The 20,417-nt window shown below is 36.4% G+C and overlaps 1 protein-coding gene across 4 annotated transcripts in view; it reads right to left on the minus strand.

Annotated features, from left to right (window-relative positions):
• The window catches only part of ECHDC1 (ethylmalonyl-CoA decarboxylase 1), a 55,411-nt gene that overhangs the window by 20,546 nt on the left and 14,448 nt on the right, over positions 1-20,417 (minus strand). For all 4 annotated transcript variants that reach the window (XM_086707784.1, XM_086707783.1, XM_025925582.2 and 1 more), the window contains 2 exons: positions 19,535-19,587; positions 17,809-17,889 (listed from right to left, as the gene is read on the minus strand). In XM_086707784.1, coding sequence (XP_086563910.1) covers positions 17,809-17,889; positions 19,535-19,587 — 134 coding nt within the window. The remainder of the gene's footprint in view (positions 1-17,808; positions 17,890-19,534; positions 19,588-20,417) is intronic.

The raw sequence follows: 20,417 nt of genomic DNA on the forward strand, positions 1-20,417 counted from the left end.
CCCACAGTGAATCCCGCCCATAGGAGAGGGGAAGAGAAGGCACGCACCAGTCTGACTGTAGCCCCAGCGGTGGGCTGGGGGCAGACATCAGGTCTGACTGCGGCTCCGCCCACCAACTCCAGTTATACACCACAGCACAGGGGAAGTGCCCTGCAGGTCCTCACCACTCCAGGGACTATCCAAAATGACCAAACGGAAGAATTCCCCTCAGAAGAATCTCCAGGAAATAACAATAGCTAATGAACTGATCAAAAAGGATTTAAATAATATAACAGAAAGTGAATTTAGAATAATAGTCATAAAATTAACCGCTGGGCTTGAAAACAGTATACAGGACAGCAGAGAATCTCTTGCTACAGAGATCAAGGGACTAAGGAACAGTCATGAGGAGCTGAAACGCTCTTTAAACGAAATGCAAAACAAAATGGAAACAACGACAGCTCGGATTGAAGAGGCAGAGGAGAGAATAGGTGAACTAGAAGATAAAGTTATGGAAAAAGAGGAAGCTGAGAGAAAGAGAGATAAAAAAATCCAGGAGTATGAGGGGAAAATTAGAGAACTAAGTGATACACTAAGAAGAAATAATATACGCATAATTGGTATCCCAGAGGAGGAAGAGAGAGGGAAAGGTGCTGAAGGGGTACTTGAAGAAATTATAGCTGAGAACTTCCCTGAACTGGGGAAGGAAAAAGGCATTGAAATCCAAGAGGCACAGAGAACTCCCTTCAGACGTAACTTGAATCGATCTTCTGCACGACATATCATAGTGAAACTGGCAAAATACAAGGATAAAGAGAAAATTCTGAAAGCAGCAAGGGGCAAACGTGCCCTCACATATAAAGGGAAAGGGAGACCTATAAGACTCGTGACTGATCTCTCTTTTGAAACTTGGCAGGCCAGAAAGGATTGGCACGATATCTTCAGTGTGCTAAACAGAAAAAATATGCAGCCGAGAATCCTTTATCCAGCAAGTCTGCCATTTAGAATAGAAGGAGAGATAAAGGTCTTCCCAAACAAACAAAAACTGAAGGAATTTGTCACCACTAAACCAGCCCTCCAAGAGATCCTAAGGGAGATCCTGTGAGACAAAGTACCAGAGACATCACTACAAGCATAAAACATACAGACATCACAATGACTCTAAACCCGTATCTTTCTATAATAACACTGAATGTAAATGGATTAAATGCGCCAACCAAAAGACATAGGGTATCAGAATGGATAAAAAAACAAGACCCATCTATTTGCTGTCTAGAAAAGACTCATTTTAGACCTGAGGACACCTTTAGATTGAGACTGAGGAGATGGAGAACTATTTATCATGCTACTGGAAGCCAAAAGAAAGCTGGAGTAGCCATACTTATATCAGACAAACTAGACTTTAAATTAAAGGCTGTAATAAGAGATGAAGAAGGGCATTATATAATAATTACAGGGTCTATCCATCAGGAATAGCTAACAATTATAAATGTCTATGTGCCGAATACCGGAGCCCCCAAATATATAAAACAATTACTCATAAACATAAGCAACCTTATTGAGAAGAATGTGGTAATTGCAGGGGACTTTAACACCCCACTTACAGAAATGGATAGATCATCTAGACACACGGTCAATAAAGAAACAAGGGCCCTGAATGATACATTGGATCAGATGGACTTGACAGATATATTTAGAACTCTGCATCCCAAAGCAACAGAATATACTTTCTTCTCGAGTGCACATGGAACATTCTCCAAGATAGATCATATACTGGGTCACAAAACAGCCCTTCATAAGTTTACCAGAATTGAAATTATACCATGCATACTTTCAGACCACAATGCTATGAAGCTTGAAATCAACCACAGGAAAAAGTCTGGAAAACCTCCAAAAGCATGGAGGTTAAAGAACACCCTACTAACGAATGAGTGGGTCAACCAGACAATTAGAGAAGAAATTAAAAAATATATGGAAACAAACGAAAATGAAAATACAACAATCCAAATGCTTTGGGACGCAGCGAAGGCAGTCCTGAGAGGAAAATACATTGCAATCCAGGCCTATCTCAAGAAACAAGAAAAATCCCAAATACAAAATCTAACAGCACACCTAAAGGAAATAGAAGCAGAACAGCAAAGACAGCCTAAACCCAGCAGAAGAAGAGAAATAATAAAGATCAGAGCAGAAATAAACAATATAGAATCTAAAAAAACTGTAGAGCAGATCAACGAAACCAAGAGTTGGTTTTTTGAAAAAATAAACAAAATTGACAATCCTCTAGCCAGGCTTCTCAAAAAGAAAAGGGAGATGACCCAAATAGATAAAATCATGAATGAAAACGGAATTATTACAACCAATCCCTCAGAGATACAAACAATTTTCAGGGAATACTATGAAAAATTATATGCCAACAAATTGGACAACTTGGAAGAAATGGACAAATTCCTGAATACCCACACTCTTCCAAAACTCAATCAGGAGGAAATAGAAAGCTTGAACAGACCCATAACCAGCGAAGAAATTGAATCGGTTATCAAAAATCTCCCAACAAACAAGAGTCCAGGACCAGATGGCTTCCCAGGGGAGTTCTACCAGACGTTTAAAGCAGAGATAATACCTATCCTTCTCAAGCTATTCCAAGAAATAGAAGGGGAAGGAAAACTTCCAGACTCATTCTATGAAGCCAGTATTACTTTGATTCCTAAACCAGACAGAGATCCAGTAAAAAAAGAGAACTACCGGCCAATGTCCCTGATGAATATGGATGCAAAAATTCTCAATAAGATACTAGCAAATCGAATTCAACGGCATATAAAAAGAATTATTCACCATGACCAAGTGGGACTCATTCCTGGGATGCAGGGCTGGTTCAACATTCGCAAATCAATCAACGTGATACATCACATTAACAAAAAAAAAAAGAGAAAAACCATATGATGCTGTCAATCGATGCAGAAAAGGCCTTTGACAAAATCCAGCACCCTTTCTTAATAAAAACCCTTGAGAAAGTCGGGATAGAAGGAACATACTTAAAGATCATAAAAGCCATTTATGAAAAGCCCACAGCTAACATCATCCTCAACGGGGAAAAACTGAGAGCTTTTTCCCTGAGATCAGGAACACGACAGGGATGCCCACTCTCACCGCTGTTGTTTAACATAGTGCTGGAAGTTCTAGCATCAGCAATCAGACAACAAAAGAAAATCAAAGGCATCAAAATTGGCAAAGATGAAGTCAAGCTTTCGCTTTTTGCAGATGACATGATATTATACATGGAAAATCCGATAGACTCCACCAAAAGTCTGCTAGAACTGATACATGAATTCAGCAAAGTTGCAGGATATAAAATCAATGTACAGAAATCAGTTGCATTGTTATACACTAACAATGAAGCAACAGAAAGACAAATAAAGAAACTGATCCCATTCACAATTGCACCAAGAAGCATAAAATACCTAGGAATAAATCTAACCAAAGATGTAAAGGATCTGTATGCTGAAAACTATAGAAAGCTTATGAAGTTATTGTAGAAGATTTAAAGAAATAGAAAGACATTCCCTGCTCATGGATTGGAAAAATAAATATTGTCAAAATGTCAATACTACCCAAAGCTATCTACACATGCAATGCAATCCCAATCAAAATTGCACCAGCATTCTTCTCGAAACTAGAACAAGCAATCCTAAAATTCATATGGAACCACAAAAGGCCCCGAATAGCCAAAGGAATTTTGAAGAAGAAGACCAAAGCAGGAGGCATTACAATCCCAGACTTTAGCCTCTACTACAAAGCTGTCATCATCAAGACAGCATGGTATTGGCACAAAAACAGACACATAGACCAATGGAGTAGAATAGAAACCCCAGAACTAGACCCACAAACGTATGGCCAATTCATCTTTGACAAAGCAGGAAAGAACATCCAATGGAAAAAAGACAGCCTCTTTCACAAATGGTGCTGGGAGAACTGGACAGCAACATGCAGAAGGTTGAAACTAGACCACTTTCTCACACCATTCACAAAAATAAACTCAAAATGGATAAAGGACCTGAATGTGAGACAGGAAACCATCAAAACCTTAGAGGGGAAAGCAGGAAAAGACCTCTCTGACCTCAGCCATAGCAATCTCTTACTCGACACATCCCCAAAGGCAAGGGAATTAAAAGCAAAAGTGAATTCCTGGGACCTTATGAAGATAAAAAGCTTCTGCACAGCAAAGGAAACAACCAACAAAACTCAAAGGCAACCAACGGAATGGGAAAAGATATTTGCAAATGACATATCGGACAAAGGGCTAGTATCCAAAATCTATAAAGAGCTCACCAAACTCCACACCCGAAAAACAAATAACCCAGTGAAGAAATGGGCAGAAAACATGAATAGACACTTCTCTAAAGAAGACATCCGAGGGGAGCCTGGGTGGCGCAGTCGGTTAAGCGTCCGACTTCAGCCAGGTCACGATCTCGCGGTCCGTGAGTTCGAGCCCCGCGTCCGGCTCTGGGCTGATGGCTCGGAGCCTGGAGCCTGTTTCCGATTCTGTGTCTCCCTCTCTCTCTGCCCCTCCCCCGTTCATGCTCTGTCTCTCTCTGTCCCAAAAATAAATAAACATTGAAAAAAAAAAATTTAAAAAAAAAAAAAAAAAAAAAGAAGACATCCGGATGGCCAACAGGCACGTGAAAAGATGTTCAACGTCGCTCCTTATCAGGGAAATACAAATCAAAACCACACTCAGATATCACCTCACGCCAGTCAGAGTGGCCAAAATGAACAAATCAGGAGACTATAGATGCTGGAGAGGATGTGGAGAAACGGGAACCCTCTTGCACTGTTGGTGGGAATGCAAATTGGTGCAGCCGCTCTGGAAAGCAGTGTGGAGGTTCCTCAGAAAATTAAAAATAGACCTACCCTATGACCCAGCAATAGCACTGCTAGGAATTTATCCAAGGGATACAGGAGTACTGATGCATAGGGGCACTTGTACCCCAATGTTCATAGCAGCACTCTCAACAATAGCCAAATTATGGAAAGAGCCTAAATGTCCATCAACTGATGAATGGATAAAGAAATTGTGGTTTATATACACAATGGAATACTACGTGGCAATGAGAAAAAATGAAATATGGCCTTTTGTAGCAACGTGGATGGAACTGGAGAGTGTGATGCTAAGTGAAATAAGCCATACAGAGAAAGACAGATACCATATGGTTTCACTCTTATGTGGATCCTGAGAAACTTAACAGGAACCCATGGGGGAGGGGAAGGAAAAAAAAAAAAAAAAGAGGTTAGAGTGGGAGAGAGCCAAAGCATAAGAGCCTGTTGAGAACTGAGAACAAACTAAGGGTTGATGGGGGGTGGGAGGGAGGGGAGGGTGGGTGATGGGTATTGAGGAGGGCACCTTTTGGGATGAGCACTGGGTGTTGTATGGAAACCAATTTGACAATAAATTTCATATATTAAAAAAAATAAGTAAATAAATAAATAAATAAATAAAATGTCAATGTCATGAAAGACAAAGGCACGCTACAGAACTCTTCCAGATTATTATTTTTTTTTTTTTTAATTTTTTTTTTTCAACGTTTATTTATTTTTGGGACAGAGAGAGACAGAGCATGAACGGGGGAGAGGCAGAGAGAGAGGGAGACACAGAATCGGAAACAGGATCCGAGCCATCAGCCCAGAGCCTGACGCGGGGCTCGAACTCACGGACCGCGAGATCGTGACCTGGCTGAAGTCGGACGCTTAACCGACTGCGCCACCCAGGCGCCCCAGAACTCTTCCAGATTAAAGGAAAGTGGTAAGATCTTGACAACTAGCTGCAGTACATGAACCTGCAATGGAGGAAAACAATGCTACACTGGACATTATTGTCAGATTGACAAAATCGGTGTATAGATAGTATATTAGATAAAAGTATTGCATCAAGGTTAAATTTCCTGCCTTTGACAACAGTACTGTTGTTATGTAAGACCGTATTCTTGTTCTTAACAATATATATAGTTATGTGTGTGTCTCTGTGTGTGTATGTGTGTAAAGGATTAAAAGGGCAAGATATTTGTAACCTACTCTCAAATTTCTCAGGAAAAATATGCACACATACATATATATATAAACATACATACTCATATAGGAGAGATAGAAAATAAAAACAAAACATTAAGATGTCAAAAATTGGTAAATCTAAGTGAATGATATAGGGAAATTCTTGGTATCACTCCTGAACTTTTTCTGTAAGTTTGTAATTATTTCCAAACCAGAAAAAACAAACAACAACAAAAAACCCAATTCTAGTTTCTGTCTTGCACCAAATTCAATAACAAAAATTAAATATTAGACGTGTCATTACATGCTTACTTGATAAAAATTGATGCTAAAAGCCAAGCAGTTGGACTTTGTCATTTTCTCTTTTCTAGGGTAGTTTTGAGGGATTTTTTCTTTTCTCTTTCTCCTTTCCACCCTTTTTTGAATGAGGTGGAATAAGACAGAAAGTAGAATAAAGGAATGAGTGTTCTAAGTACCTCCTAAAACATATTCTGGAATCTTGAGCTTAAAACCAATCTAAGAAACCATATTATAATTACACTTAAAATAATGTTTGTATAAGTGAAACTTTATCAGTTTGTAACATATAGGAACTATCATTATTAAAGTTTTCTAAAAAGTATCTAAACAAAAGTTTAAAAACTAAAAAGTTTACAAAGGTAACTAAGAATAACAAGGTTACCAATTTTCATTGGTCCTCAAAGAGGTGAAAGGTGAGAACTATATTCTCTATTCCAAGCCAATATGTTGTAGGCAGAATGATCCCACAAAGATGTCCATGACCTAATCCCTGGAACCGGTGCATGTGTACTTTACACAAGAAAAGAGACTTTGCAGATGTATATAAGATTACATGCATTAAACGAGGGAGGTTATCTGAATGGGCTCTTAATTTAACCACATGAACTCTTAAAAGCAGAGAACTTTCTCCAACTGGAGTAAGGTAAATAAGAAAAATTCAAAGTATGAGAGAAACTCAACCCTCCACTGCTGCAGGGAGCCACATGGAAAACATGAGAAGGAATGCAGAATGCAGACATCCTTTAGGAGTAAAGACCAGTCCCTGGCTGATAGTCAGCAAGGAAAACAGGGACATGGGTCCTACAAGTGCACAGAACTGAAATCTGCCAGTTGTGATCAGAATGAGCCTGGAAGTGGATTCTCCCAGAGTCTCCAGTCTAGCCAACATCCTGATTTGGGCCTTGTGTGACCAGCTTTACAGAAACCAGTTGAGCCTAGCTGGACTTCAGGCTTCTACATTTGTGAGATGACAAACCGATGCTGTTTTAAGCCACTAAATCAGTGGTAATTTGTTATGGCTGCAATAGAAAACTAATAACGCAAATAAGTATTTTCTTAATTTATATTGCAATGTAAATATTTTAATTAGTCAAGACAGATTAAAAAATTAGAAGCAAATCATTTTATCACAGTTCTAGCTTTTTATTCCCTACATCAATTTTGTAACTAAAAAAGAAACATAATCTCTGAATGACCAGATTCCAAGCACTGAGGAATGCCAATTTTTAATTCATAATGCTTTGCTTTGAAAAATGTTTTTAAGGGGGGGGCACCTGGGTGGCGCAGTCGGTTAAGCGTCTGACTTCAGCCAGGTCACGATCTCGAGGTCCGTGAGTTCGAGCCCCGCGTCGGGCTCTGGGCTGATGGCTCAGAGCCTGGAGCCTGTTTCCGATTCTGTGTCTCCCTCTCTCTCTGCCCCTCCCCTGTTCATGCTCTGTCTCTCTCTGTCCCAAAAATAAATAAAAACGTTGAAAAAAAATTAAAAAAAAAAATGTTTTTAAGGGGTACCTGGGTGGCTCAGTTGGTTAAATGTCTGACTTTTGATTTTGGCTCATGTCATGATATCACGGTTCGTGAGATCAAGCCCCACATCAGGTTCTGCGCTGATAGTGAAGAACCTGCTTAGGATTCTCTCTCCTCCCTCATTGCCCTTCCCCCCTCAAAGTAAATAAATGAACATTTTTTAAAATGCTTTTTAAAAGCCATTTTTTCTAAGAATGTTTTATATGAAAATTATGACTCAGTTGAGTGCAATTTAATATAAGGGTCTACATATGCCAAGTAGACCTGAATGTTTCTGAACTATTCTGAAATATTAATTTGTTATAACTATCAGCAATGGGTGCTTACAGGGTTGGGAGCAGAGGGCAGGATAATGCTAGAATGCTGCATGAGCTAATTTCTTTGGAATATTCACATCCAGTGTATCTCTCATCTTCTGAAATATTTCCCATGGTAATAACAGCAACAGGGATGAAAATCTTAGTTGAGTGAATTCTAGGCAATTCTCCAAGGTAAGAAAGTTAAACAAGCTAAACATATAACCCTAAGGAAGGAACTTATCTTTTAAAAGAATGCTATGAAAGCTTTTGGTGTTCTTTTGGAACACATAGATATTTTTAGAATAATAATTAAAGCAATTTGTCATACAGAATAACTGACAAGGGTCTGATAAAGTTGGGAGGAAAATCAGCTATACACTTATACTGACTTACGGCTTCCTTGTAACTGTGGCCAGTAAGGTAATTCAGTATGCAATACTCTATTAGCCTCTAACCTTTAAGAACTTTTGTTCTCGGTGTGTAGGTTAAAAGGGGCTGAACAGCTGAAGACAATGCTTTTCAAAATTCTATTGTGAAGGATCAGTTTCTACCATTTGTTTTTTAACTCCTTGTCAACTGTGAATCAACATTTTGTAAAATGAGGTAAAACTACATTACTAGAAAAATGAAACAAAATCCTAAGGCATACAAGTTTCTTGGGTGCTAAACATGTCTAATGAATGACTCAAATGAATGCAATTTAATATGAGGGCCTGTATATACCAAGTAGTTGATCCACAAATGAACATGTCTTCATTGGCAAGGTGAATGTAGCAGGTATATTACTAGATTTATCTGATGAGGGCAAGACCCCAGGACACAGAACACTTCCTTCATTTAGGGGACAGCAAACAAGGCAAACTAGCAGTACTAAAGGACTAAGTAGTCTGTGATTGTTTTCCCTGTGATTTTGCCTTTTGTCCTAAACCCTAACTACACCCAAACACAGATCAGGAATGACTATGAAGGATAATGCAAAAGTCTAAAAAATGCTTAAAGATGAACACCAGGCTCTACATGAAAGAGTGCACTATTTCCAGAGGACATCTATAAAGTTTAATTTGTACTTACTTTTACGTAAAGGCTTTTTAAGTATAATAATGCACATTCACATATAGCTTAGAATTCCTTAAATGTATTAAATTATATATTTAAACATGTACTTTTAAATATGTTACATATATTATATAATTACATATTTGAATTATGTATTACACAAATACCTGTATTTCAGGATAAAGTGAGAAAAGTATTTAATCCTTTCACACATAGAACATTTTAAATTAATCTCACGTTGTCCTTTATAAAGCCAAGACCCTTCCTCCTACAGAATCAAATGTAGTATCCTAATGCAATCTGCACTGATGACAGCAGAGGGCACTGTCATACGAAATGGCCATTTTTCACAGTACACACGATTCCTCCCCAAACAATTGCTAGTTTTCAAAGAGGCTAAGATCTTTATAAATTGTCTTATACACCAAAACTATTTTAATATATATATTTATGTGAATACAAAGTGATCTATTTCAACTGATAAATTGGAACCTGAGTCATGAATTATAAAAAAGAAGAAAAACTAAATAATTTAATACTTTACATAAATAAACTTACTCTTTCCTAATACTATTTCTATTACTATACGATGCCATTTATACTAAGTTCAAGAAGAAAATAAAATAGAACATATCAGCTACAGAAGAGTTAATTTCCTTAGGAAATAAGGAAGGTATGAAGTAATTTGATTAAAAAAGAGAAAATAATTATAATAAATATAAATAAAATATATATATTTATATTTTTATATATTTATATATAACATATTATATAATATATTATTGATTGATTTATATATTAATTATATATTTATTTATTTATTTTTATTTATTTATATAAATATATAAATAAAACTTAGGGTAACTGTTGCCCCTACATGGAAATGAGGGGGCTGTAACTTAGAAGGGGCATGCAGGAGAGTTCAGGAGTGCTGACAATGTTCCCATTCTTGACCTATATCATGGTTACATAGTTTTCCATTTTATAATAAGTCATTAAACTCAATATTATGTTTTATATAAACAAACTCAAAATATGTGAAGGAAGGCCTTACCAAAATTACATCAGTAGTCAGAAGAAATATACAACACAGGTAATGATAAAGTGAACAGCATACCTGTAGAAATATATACTTCAAAAACAGGGGTTCTAAACTAAGGATCCATGGATGAGATTTTATGCAAAATTTCCTCAAAGATAGAGTTCCTGGCTTTCATTACATTCTCAAAAAACTAGAAGAACAATGTGCAATGTGTAAATATCATCTGGGTATGAATACAGATCCAGTTATTTTATAAGCAATTAAGTTCTGAAACTATTCAAATGACACAGAATAAAATATATCTAATATAGGAGAATTTCTGGTTAAAGAAACAATTTTCTTCATTCATGAAGTTAAAAATTCAGATGTGCTTAAACGCATAATAATTTGTGAAGTTATGATACGTAGAAGCAAAATGCATGACAACAATAGCGTGAGGACAGGAGAAGGAAATAGGAGTATATTAGTATTCTAGTATTTGATGTAAGGTAGCATAATACTATTTGAAGGTGGACTATGATAAGTTCAAAATGCATCATATTAACTCTAAGCCAACCAGTAAAAAAAATGTATATATGTATGCATATGTATTTGTGTGCATATACAAAAAAAGAGAAAATATTTTTCAGTATTTTAGAAATATATATATTCCTATATATGACAGACACTACAATTCAAGAAATTCATATGTCTTGGTTTTCTGTTTCATTTTTCCAATAATATATTTTACTAGGTATTTATATTTATATATATTTGTATAGGTATATGTTTATATATAGACATATCTTATTTTATTATGTTTTAACTGCACCTTGCAGATACTGTGACCTTTACAATTTGAAGCTTTATAGCAAACTTGCCATCCAGCAAGTCTATCAGCTCTGTTTTTCCAACAGCTTTGCTGACTTTACATCTCTGTGTTGCATTCTGGTAATTCTTGCGGTATTTCAACTTTTTATTCATTACTGTATTTGTTATGGCAATCTGTGATCAGTGATTTATGTTGCTACTGTAATTATTTTGGGGTGCCACGAATCATGCCCATATAAGACCGCAAACTAATTGATAAATACTATGTGATCTGACTACCCACTGGCCATTCCCCCAACTCTCTCCGTCTCCTTGGGCCTCCCCATTCCCAGAGAGACAATTGCTAATTAATAATCCTGCAATGGCCTCTAAGTGTTCAAGTGAAAAGAAAGAGTCTCATGTCTTTCATTTTATATCAAAAGTTAGAAAGCTTAGTAAGAAAGGCATATCAAAATCTGAGATGACAGCCTTTTACAGCAGTTAGCCAAGTTATGAATGCAAAGGAAAAGTTCTGCAAGGAAATTAAAAGTGCTACTTACTGAAAACACAAAGATAAGAAAGCAAAACAGCCTTATTGTTGATATAGACAAAGGGTTTTTTTTTTTTTAATTTTTAATTTTATTTGAGAGTGAGCCCAAGCAGGGGAGAGGGGCAAAAGGTGAGGGGACAGGGAGAGAGAGGCAGAGAGGCAAAGAGAGAGAGAGAGAGAGAGAGAGAGAGAGAGAGAGAGAGAGAGGAAAGAGAGGGGGAGAGAGAGAGAGAGAGAGAGAGAGAGAGAGAGAGAGAATCTCAAGCAGGCTCCACACTCAGCACAGAGCCTGACACAAGGCTCGATCCCACAACACTGGGATCATGACCCGAGCTGACATCAAGAGTCCAACGCTCAACCAACTGAGCGACCCAGGCACCCCAAGATAGATAAAGCTTTAGTAGTCAGGATAAAGATCAAACCAAACACAACACTCCCTTAATCCAAAGCCTAACCCAGAGCAAGGCCCTAACTCTCTTCAATTCTAAGAGGTTTGACAGAAGGGAGAAAGCTACAGAGGAAAAGTCTGAAACTAGCAGCAATTGGTTCATGAGGTGTAAGGAAAAGCCATCTCCATAGCATACAAATGTAAGATGAAGCATCAAGAGCTGATGTAAAAACTGAAGCAAGTTAGAAGATCTAGCTAAGATAATTAATGGAGGTGGCTACATTAAAACAATTTTCAATGTAGACGAAACAGCCTTTTATTGGAAGAAGATGCCATATAGGGCTTTCGAACCTAAAGAGCTTCAGAACTTCAAAGCTTCGAAGGACAGGCTGACTCACTTGTTAGGGGTTAATGGAGCTGGTGACTCTAATCTGAAGCCAATGCTCATTTACCACACCAAAAATCCTAGGGCCCTTAAGAATTATGCTAAATCTACTCTGCCTGTGCTCTATGAATGGAGTAACGAAGCTTGGCTGATGGCACATCTATTTACACCACAGTTTAATGAATATTTTAAAACCCACTGTTGAGACCTACTTCTCAGGAAAGAAGATCCCTCTCAAAACATTACTGCTCACTGACAAATACAGCCAGTCATCCAAGAACTCTGATGGAAATTATGGGATTAATGATTTCATGCCTACTAACACAACATCAATTCTGCAGCCTATGGATCAAGAAGTCATTTTGACTTTCAAGTCTTATTATTTAAGAAATACATTTCATACATAAATCTAATGCTGCCATAGACAGTGATTCTTCTGATAGAGCGTGGCAGAGTAAATTGAAAACCTGGAAAGCATTCATCATTCTACATGCCATAAAGAACATCAATGATTCATGGGAAGAGGTCAAAATGCCAACATTAACAGGCTTTTGGAAGACATTAATTCCAAACTTCATGGATGACTTCAGTGGACGAAGTCACTGCAGATGTGGTGCAAACAGCAAGAAGACTAGAATTAGAAGTGAAGCCTAAAGATGAATTGCTGCAACTCATGATAAAAAAAACTTGAACAGATGAGGAGCTGATTCTTACAGATGAGCAGACAAAGTGGTTTCTTGAGATTGAACCTATTCCTGGTGAAGATGCTTTGAAGACTGCTGAAATGGTATAGTGATTATTAGAGATAAAATAGGAATATAAAAAATAATCTAGAATGAGGCAGAAAAGTAAGAAAGACGGGACAAACAGAAAACAAACACCAAGATGATAGATTTAAACCCAATTATATCAATAATAATGAATATATATGGTGTAAACACTCCAATTAAAAGACAGAGATTGTCAGACTGGATAAAAAAAAAAAACACTCAAATATATAATGTCTACTAACTACATATAGCATAGGTTAAAACGAAAGGAAACTGGGGGGTACGCCTGGGTGGCTCAGTGGGTTAAATGTCTTGAATTCTGCTCAGGTCATGATCTCACAGTCCATGAGATTGAGTCCTGTGTCAGGCTCTGTGTTGACAGCTCAGAGCCTAGAGCCTGCTTCAGATTGTGTTTCCCTTTCTTTCTGCCCCTCCCCTACTTGTGTGCACACTCTCTCTCTTAAAAATAGACATAAAAAAAAAATGAAATAAATAAATAAATACAATACAATACAATACAATACAATACAATATAGGAAAGCCTGGGTGGCTCAGTTGGTTAAGTATCAGACTCTTGGTTTCAGCTCAGGTTGTGATTTCACAGTTCATGGGTTTGAGTCCCACATTGGGCTCCACACTGGCAGTGCAAAGCCTGTTTTAAGATTCTGTCTCCCTCTCTCTCTGCCCCCGGCCCCGACTTGTTCTCTATCTCTTTCTCTCAAAATAAATAAACATTTAAAAGTAAATGAACAGGGGTACTTGGGTGGCTCAGTCAGTTAAGCATCCAACTTCGACTCAGGTCATGATCTCACGGTATGTGAGTTCGAGCCCCGCATTGGGCTCTGTACTAAGCCTGGAGGCTGCTTCGGATTCTGTGTCTCCCTCTCTCTCTGCCCTTCCCCCACTCATGCTCTGTCTGTCTCTCAAAAATAAATAAATGTTAAAAAATAAATAAATAGATAGATAAAATGAAACGACAGAAAAAGATATACCACAGAAATGTTAATCATAAGAAAGCTGGGATGACTATATTTACATCAAACAAAATAGATGCCTGATTAGATCCTGGACTTGAAAAAAGACATTAGTACGACAATTGAAAAACTTTGAATGAGGTCTATAGATGAGTTAAAAGTTTTGTAACAATATCAATTTCCTGGTTTAATAATTGTACTGTGTATGATATTAACATCTGGAAAAACTGAGTCAAAGTTATATAGGAATTATCTATGTAAATTTTGCAACTTTTACATAAGTCTGTAATTATTACAAACTGAGAGTTAAAAATATTTTAAAAATTAAAAATCTCAGCTCTTTGAAAAACACTAATAACAAAATAAAAAGGCTGAAAGAATATTCACAATACATCTATTTGACAAAAATATGCTATATATTTGACTTATATAGACTTTTACTTATAATATATAGTAATAATAATACATAATATGCATAGAAAGCCATACTACTGAGCAACAAAATGAATAAACCACCAATAATATGGTATAACACAGGTGAATCTTGAAAACAAACTGTAGTGGGCGCCTGAGTGGCTCAGCTGGTTAAGTGTCAGACTCTTGGTTTTGGCTCAGGTCATGATCTCACAGTTTTGTGAGTTCAGGCTCCGTGTCGGGCTCTGCACTGGCAGCATGGAGCTTGCTTGGGATTCTCTGTCTCTCCTTCTCTCTCTGCCCCTCCCTGACTCATATTGTCTCTGTCTCTCTCAAAATAAATTTATAAGCTTAAAAAAAAAAAAAAAAAAAGAAAAGAAAACAAGCTGTAGTATATCCATGCAATAAAAAGCTTTTCAGGGGCGCCTGGGTGGCGCAGTCGGTTAAGCGTCCGACTTCAGCCAGGTCACGATCTCGCGGTCCGTGAGTTCGAGCCCCGCGTCGGGCTCTGGGCTGATGGCTCAGATCCTGGAGCCTGTTTCCGATTCTGTGTCTCCCTCTCTCTCTGCCCTTCCCCCGTTCATGCTCTGTCTCTCTCTGTCCCAAAAATAAATAAAAAAAAAAAAAAAGCTTTTCAACATTAAAAAGGAATGATGTAGGGGCGCCTGGGTGGCTCAGTCGTTAAGCGTCCGACTTCGGCTCAGGTCATGATCTCGCGGTTCGTGAGTTCAAGCCCTGCGTCGGGCTCTGTGCTGATGGCTCAGAGCCTGGAGCCTGTTTCGGATTCTGTGCCTCCCTCTCTCTCTGACCCTCCCCCGTTCATGCTCTGTCTCTCTCTGTCTCAAAAATAAAGCTTAAAAAAAAAAAAAATTTAAAAAAAAAGGAATGATGTAGTGATACATGATACATAACTGATAAATCTCAAGATAATTACGCTGAATGAAGGAAGTCTGACACACACGCAAGCATACTAAATGAACCTATTTATATAAAATGCTAAAAATAAACCAAAAAAACAAATCTAATTTAGAGTAAAAAGGTGATCAGTGTTTGCCTTGGACTAAGGTGCTAACTTACTGGGAAATGGTACATGCAAACACGTGGGGTTGGTAAAAATGTTCTATATCTGGATTGTAGAGATGGTTACACAGTATAGAATGGAAATTATGCCACAACAAAAGTGATTTAAAACTTCTTAAAATGAAGGCTAAAAAAGTCTTTGATTAAAAAATATACATCTTTAGGTATTTTTAATTATAGGTTTTTTCTTTTTGATGAGTATCTTTTATATTACCATGACTATTTTCATAGCATTTTAGTACAGTAGATAGATTATAAGATTTAGCTATATATATACTTTAAGAATCTGAACTTTGAAAAAAATAATTAAAAATATATTTTTTTTAATTTTTTAAAAAATCTGAACTTTATGGGCACCTAGATGGCTCAGTCAGTTATGTTTCCAACTTCAGCTCAGGTCACGATCTCGTGCCCTGCGTCGGGCTCTGTGCTGACAGCTCGGAGCCTGGAGCCTGCTTCAGATTGTGTGTCTCCCTCAGTTCTGCCCATCCCCTGCTCACACTCTGTTTCTCTCACTCTCTCAAAAATAAATAAACATTTAAAAAAACCTAAAAAAAAAGGAATCTGAACTATGAAAACATGAAAATTTGTGATTCAAAGAAACAGAACTGAAATGGAACAAAAGATCTGAATTAGTCACCTCAACTATTTTTCCTCTAGTCTACCACACCACGTGCCAGGGACAATGCTTTTTCTTTAGTATCTGAAAGGGAAGTAAAAATTTTAAACAATGAAAGTCTCCTCTTAGTGTATGCTCCAACATTTTCCTTCCAGCATCAAGTGTATAATGAATAAGAAAAAAGGAGTAAGGCCAGGATTAGCCTTACGGCTGAAAAGCATCCCTAGTGAAAAGAGAATTAGTAAGTTTAAAACTATGCCAAAATATTCCTACACTGGCATTTCTGTAAAAGTATAAGAGTAGTAAGGTAATCTTATCTATAATCTAATCAATATCATGTGTACATCAATGTGTACCTAGGTTAAGTTTATGCTAAACATCTACATATTAAATCATTTATAGATATTTAGCAGAGATTATTTGTATTTTATAAAGAAACTGAGACTCAGACAAACTAGTTATTTATTTAAAGTCAAATACAGTTGAACCTTGAACAATGTGAGGGTTAGGAGCATTTACTCCCCATGCAGTCAAAAATCTGTGTAGAACTTTAACTCCCCCAAAACTTAACTACTAATAGCCTACTGTTGACCAAAAGCCTTATCAATAACATAAGCAGTCAACTGACATATACTTTGAATGTTATATGTATGATATACTGTATTGTTACAATAAAGTAGGCCAGAGAATAGAAAATGCTACTAAGAAAATCATAAGGAAGAGAAAATACATTTACAATACTGTTCTGTATTTATTGAAAAAAAAAACCCTGTATAAGTGGACCCGTGCATCAAACTCAGGTTATTCAAGGGTCAACTATAGAAAAAAGTGGGAAACTGGGATTGAACCTAAGTCTATCTGACTCCAGTGCTCGGGCTCTTTACTGTTTTGCCATTTTATCCCCAATTATGCTTGCTATATAAGCTATATATACTGCCTTCCATATTTGTACAGATCAAAGAACACTATAATGGTTCTCCTTATAGCTCAGCTAGCAGGTCTTAGGAATAGTAACTAAGAACATAGTTTCAAGCACAAGTAAAGCATTAGATTCTACAGAACATCATTCCTATAAAATATAGCTATCCGATATTAAAAAAGAATTCTGGAAACTGAGGGCTATTGGTCCCAAATAATTTTCTCTAATTTCATTCCCTAACCAGTCCAAAAGTTCCACAAAGTTACTACACATCACCAAAAGGAGAACCTCCCTCTACTGGTAAGAGGACTATCGGAAAAAGCAGTGTCTCTTTCTCCGTTTTCTCTTTTTTAGTGTTTTATTTTTCTCTGTATAATTCTTTTGAATCTTAAAGTTTCATACATTTCATTGACTTCCTTCTCTAGGAATTTTGCTAACATGGATTTCATTTGCTCAAAATCATTTGTTAACTTTTTGAAATGTATAGTAATAAAGTAATGATAGAGTTATTATTATACTAGATTGACTAAAATTATCTACTTTAATAATAGACAAAAGAAAATATTCACTAACTGATCATCTTGTTTAAGAATATATACAATATTTATATTCAAGCAAAATATAAATTTGAGCATGTTGATTATATTTGTGGAGGGAGTAAAGCAATTTTCACCTTACCTGAAATCACATGCTGTAGTAAATTCTGCTCCTCCACCCAATGCCCGACCTTGAACCAGCGCAACACTTATTAAAGGGAGTCTGTTTATTGAAGGAAAAAGGAAAAATGGATGTTAATATTTTTCATTTCAATATTAATTTACAAATATTATTTTTGAAAAACTTGAACTACAGTAGAAACAAATTATTGAACTATGTTTGTAACACACCTCAAAGGATAGTGGAACCTTGAGCCTGTATATCATGACAAATAAAGCAGTCTAATTCTTAAGATATAATAATTCACACTAAATGCTATGTAAGTTTATCATACTACCTCCATGAATCATTATATAGTTTAAGCTATTAACTATATTTTATACATATTACACATATATAATATGTAATATAAATAAAATTTATAAAGTATAATATATACTATACATGATATATATACTTTATATTTTTTGTACATTACTGTATTTTGTAACTATATATCATGACTTCCTTACAAATGAATTTTTTAAATATAATATACAGTTTCTACAACTCTTCAGCAGCTGGCAATCAGGAGTAATTCAATGGGACCTTATCTTACTGCATTTGTATTGATGTCAAGTTTTAGATGGCAAAATTTAAGGCTATATCCAAAGGGAGGAAATGTGGTAGAGAAGACTGAGCTCCAAAACTGTATTATAAAGATTCTTACCAAAAGTCTTTTTATTACTCAGTGAAATGATTAATATCTAATCCTATGGAGAGGAATGGGTCTGTGGTAAAAAGAAATCTCTTCACCTTTTCTCTTTGCAAAGAACCACTCCTGGAGGAATATATATTACAACATAAATCTAAAATGCCTTGAAAGAAAAAAAAATTAAAAAAATAAATAAATAAATGCCTTGAAAGTATGGAATATTCTGTAGGTTCTAACCAAAACGCAAATCTGCAGGCCTAAAGTAATGGGAAATTTATTAACAGATTATGTTTCTAAATACAAAGGATTAAAAACACTTTTAAGATTTCTCTAAGAAAAATTCAAATCATAGCGAAGGGAAGGTGAAGTGGTACAAAAACTATGAAAAAACCAAATACAGACTGATGCCCCACTAGTAAATATGCTAAATAACATGAATTTCCTTATTTTTTATAATTTTTAAATTAGTTACATTTGGAATACAGAAGTAGAAAGCTAATTAGCCAAAACGTCATAGTTTGTAACCCCAAATGCATAGTGATAAGCCAAGAAGAATTTTGTGCCTTTTCTTCATCTAGATGCAAAGTGAATCCATTTTCCTCAGGAATCGGTAAAAGCCATCACCAATCCATAGGGCTTTTCCTCTCTCTTCTGGATATACACCACTTCATCATACGTTCTACTAATTTTGAATATGAGGTAATCTTTATGTGTCATCTCCTGAACAGTGTCCTTATTCTGCTCCAATATCAGTATTTAACTTTCCCATGGCTATGCCTAAATATAGCTAGTAATATAAGCTCTTTAGGAAAAGTGCTATGTCTTAAATTCTTTTTATCTCTCCCCTCTCTTATCTTTTAAGTAACTGTGCATACTTCACCAACATTTAATTAAATGGCTCTCCTTGATGGCACAAATAAATAGTTCATCATTAAAATAAATATAATTTAAAAATCAAGTATTTTTTAACTGGTGCAAAACAGAACAAATAAGAGCTATTTTTTTTTTTTTTTTTTTTTTTTTTTTTAGAAATCATAAAGAAAGATACGTTACCTCATAAATCTTGTTAAGGTGTTCTGCATGAACATACATAAGGTCATTCCATCCTTTAAATAAGAATAAGCATAAATACATTATAATGTAAATGTATTATATATGAAATACTTAGAAAGCAACAAAGCCAAAAATATACCCAACTTTTTTTTTATGAGGTTTTCATTTAAAATTCTTTGATGCTGTTAGAAATGCAAATGATGTAGTATTTGATTTTGTTGACTTTCTAGGGCTCCTTGAGCTCTGCATGAGATATTAGCAAAGACTTGGACATGAGAGTCATATTACATACCCCAGAAGAGTGTGAAGTTCTACTCAAGGTAATTTGGGGGAAAGAAGTATAAGATACACCACCTGTTATCCCAAATTCTGATCTCCTAAGAATATATAAAAAACAAATTTCTGGGGCGCCTGGGTGGCTCAGTCGGTTGAGCGTCCGACTTCAGCTCAGGTCACGATCTCGCGTCAGGCTCTGGGCTGATGGCTCAGAGCCTGGAGCCTGCTTCCGATTCTGTGTCTCCCTCTCTCTCTGCCCCTCCCCTATTCATGCTCTGTCTCTCTCTGTCTCAAAAATAAATAAACATTAAAAAAAATTAAAAAAAAATTTCTTAAAAGTACAGTTGACCCTTGAACAACACAGGTTTGAATGGCATGGGTCCACTTATATGTGGATTTTTTATAGTCCAGTACTGTAAATATGTATTCTCTTATGATTTTATTTTTTTACCCTAGAGAGAGACAGCATGCCCAAGCAGGGTGAGGTGGAAGGGGCAAAGGGAGAGAGAGACAGAATCTCAAGCACAATCCACATTCAATTCAAGCAGGCTCCACACTCAGCACGGAGCCCAACACAGGGCTCAATCTCACAACCCTAGGATCGTGA

The sequence above is a fragment of the Puma concolor genome, chromosome B2 (genome assembly GCF_028749965.1).
Source record: "Puma concolor isolate L17-30 chromosome B2, mPumCon1.1.hap2, whole genome shotgun sequence".
Lineage (NCBI taxonomy): Eukaryota > Metazoa > Chordata > Mammalia > Carnivora > Felidae > Puma > Puma concolor.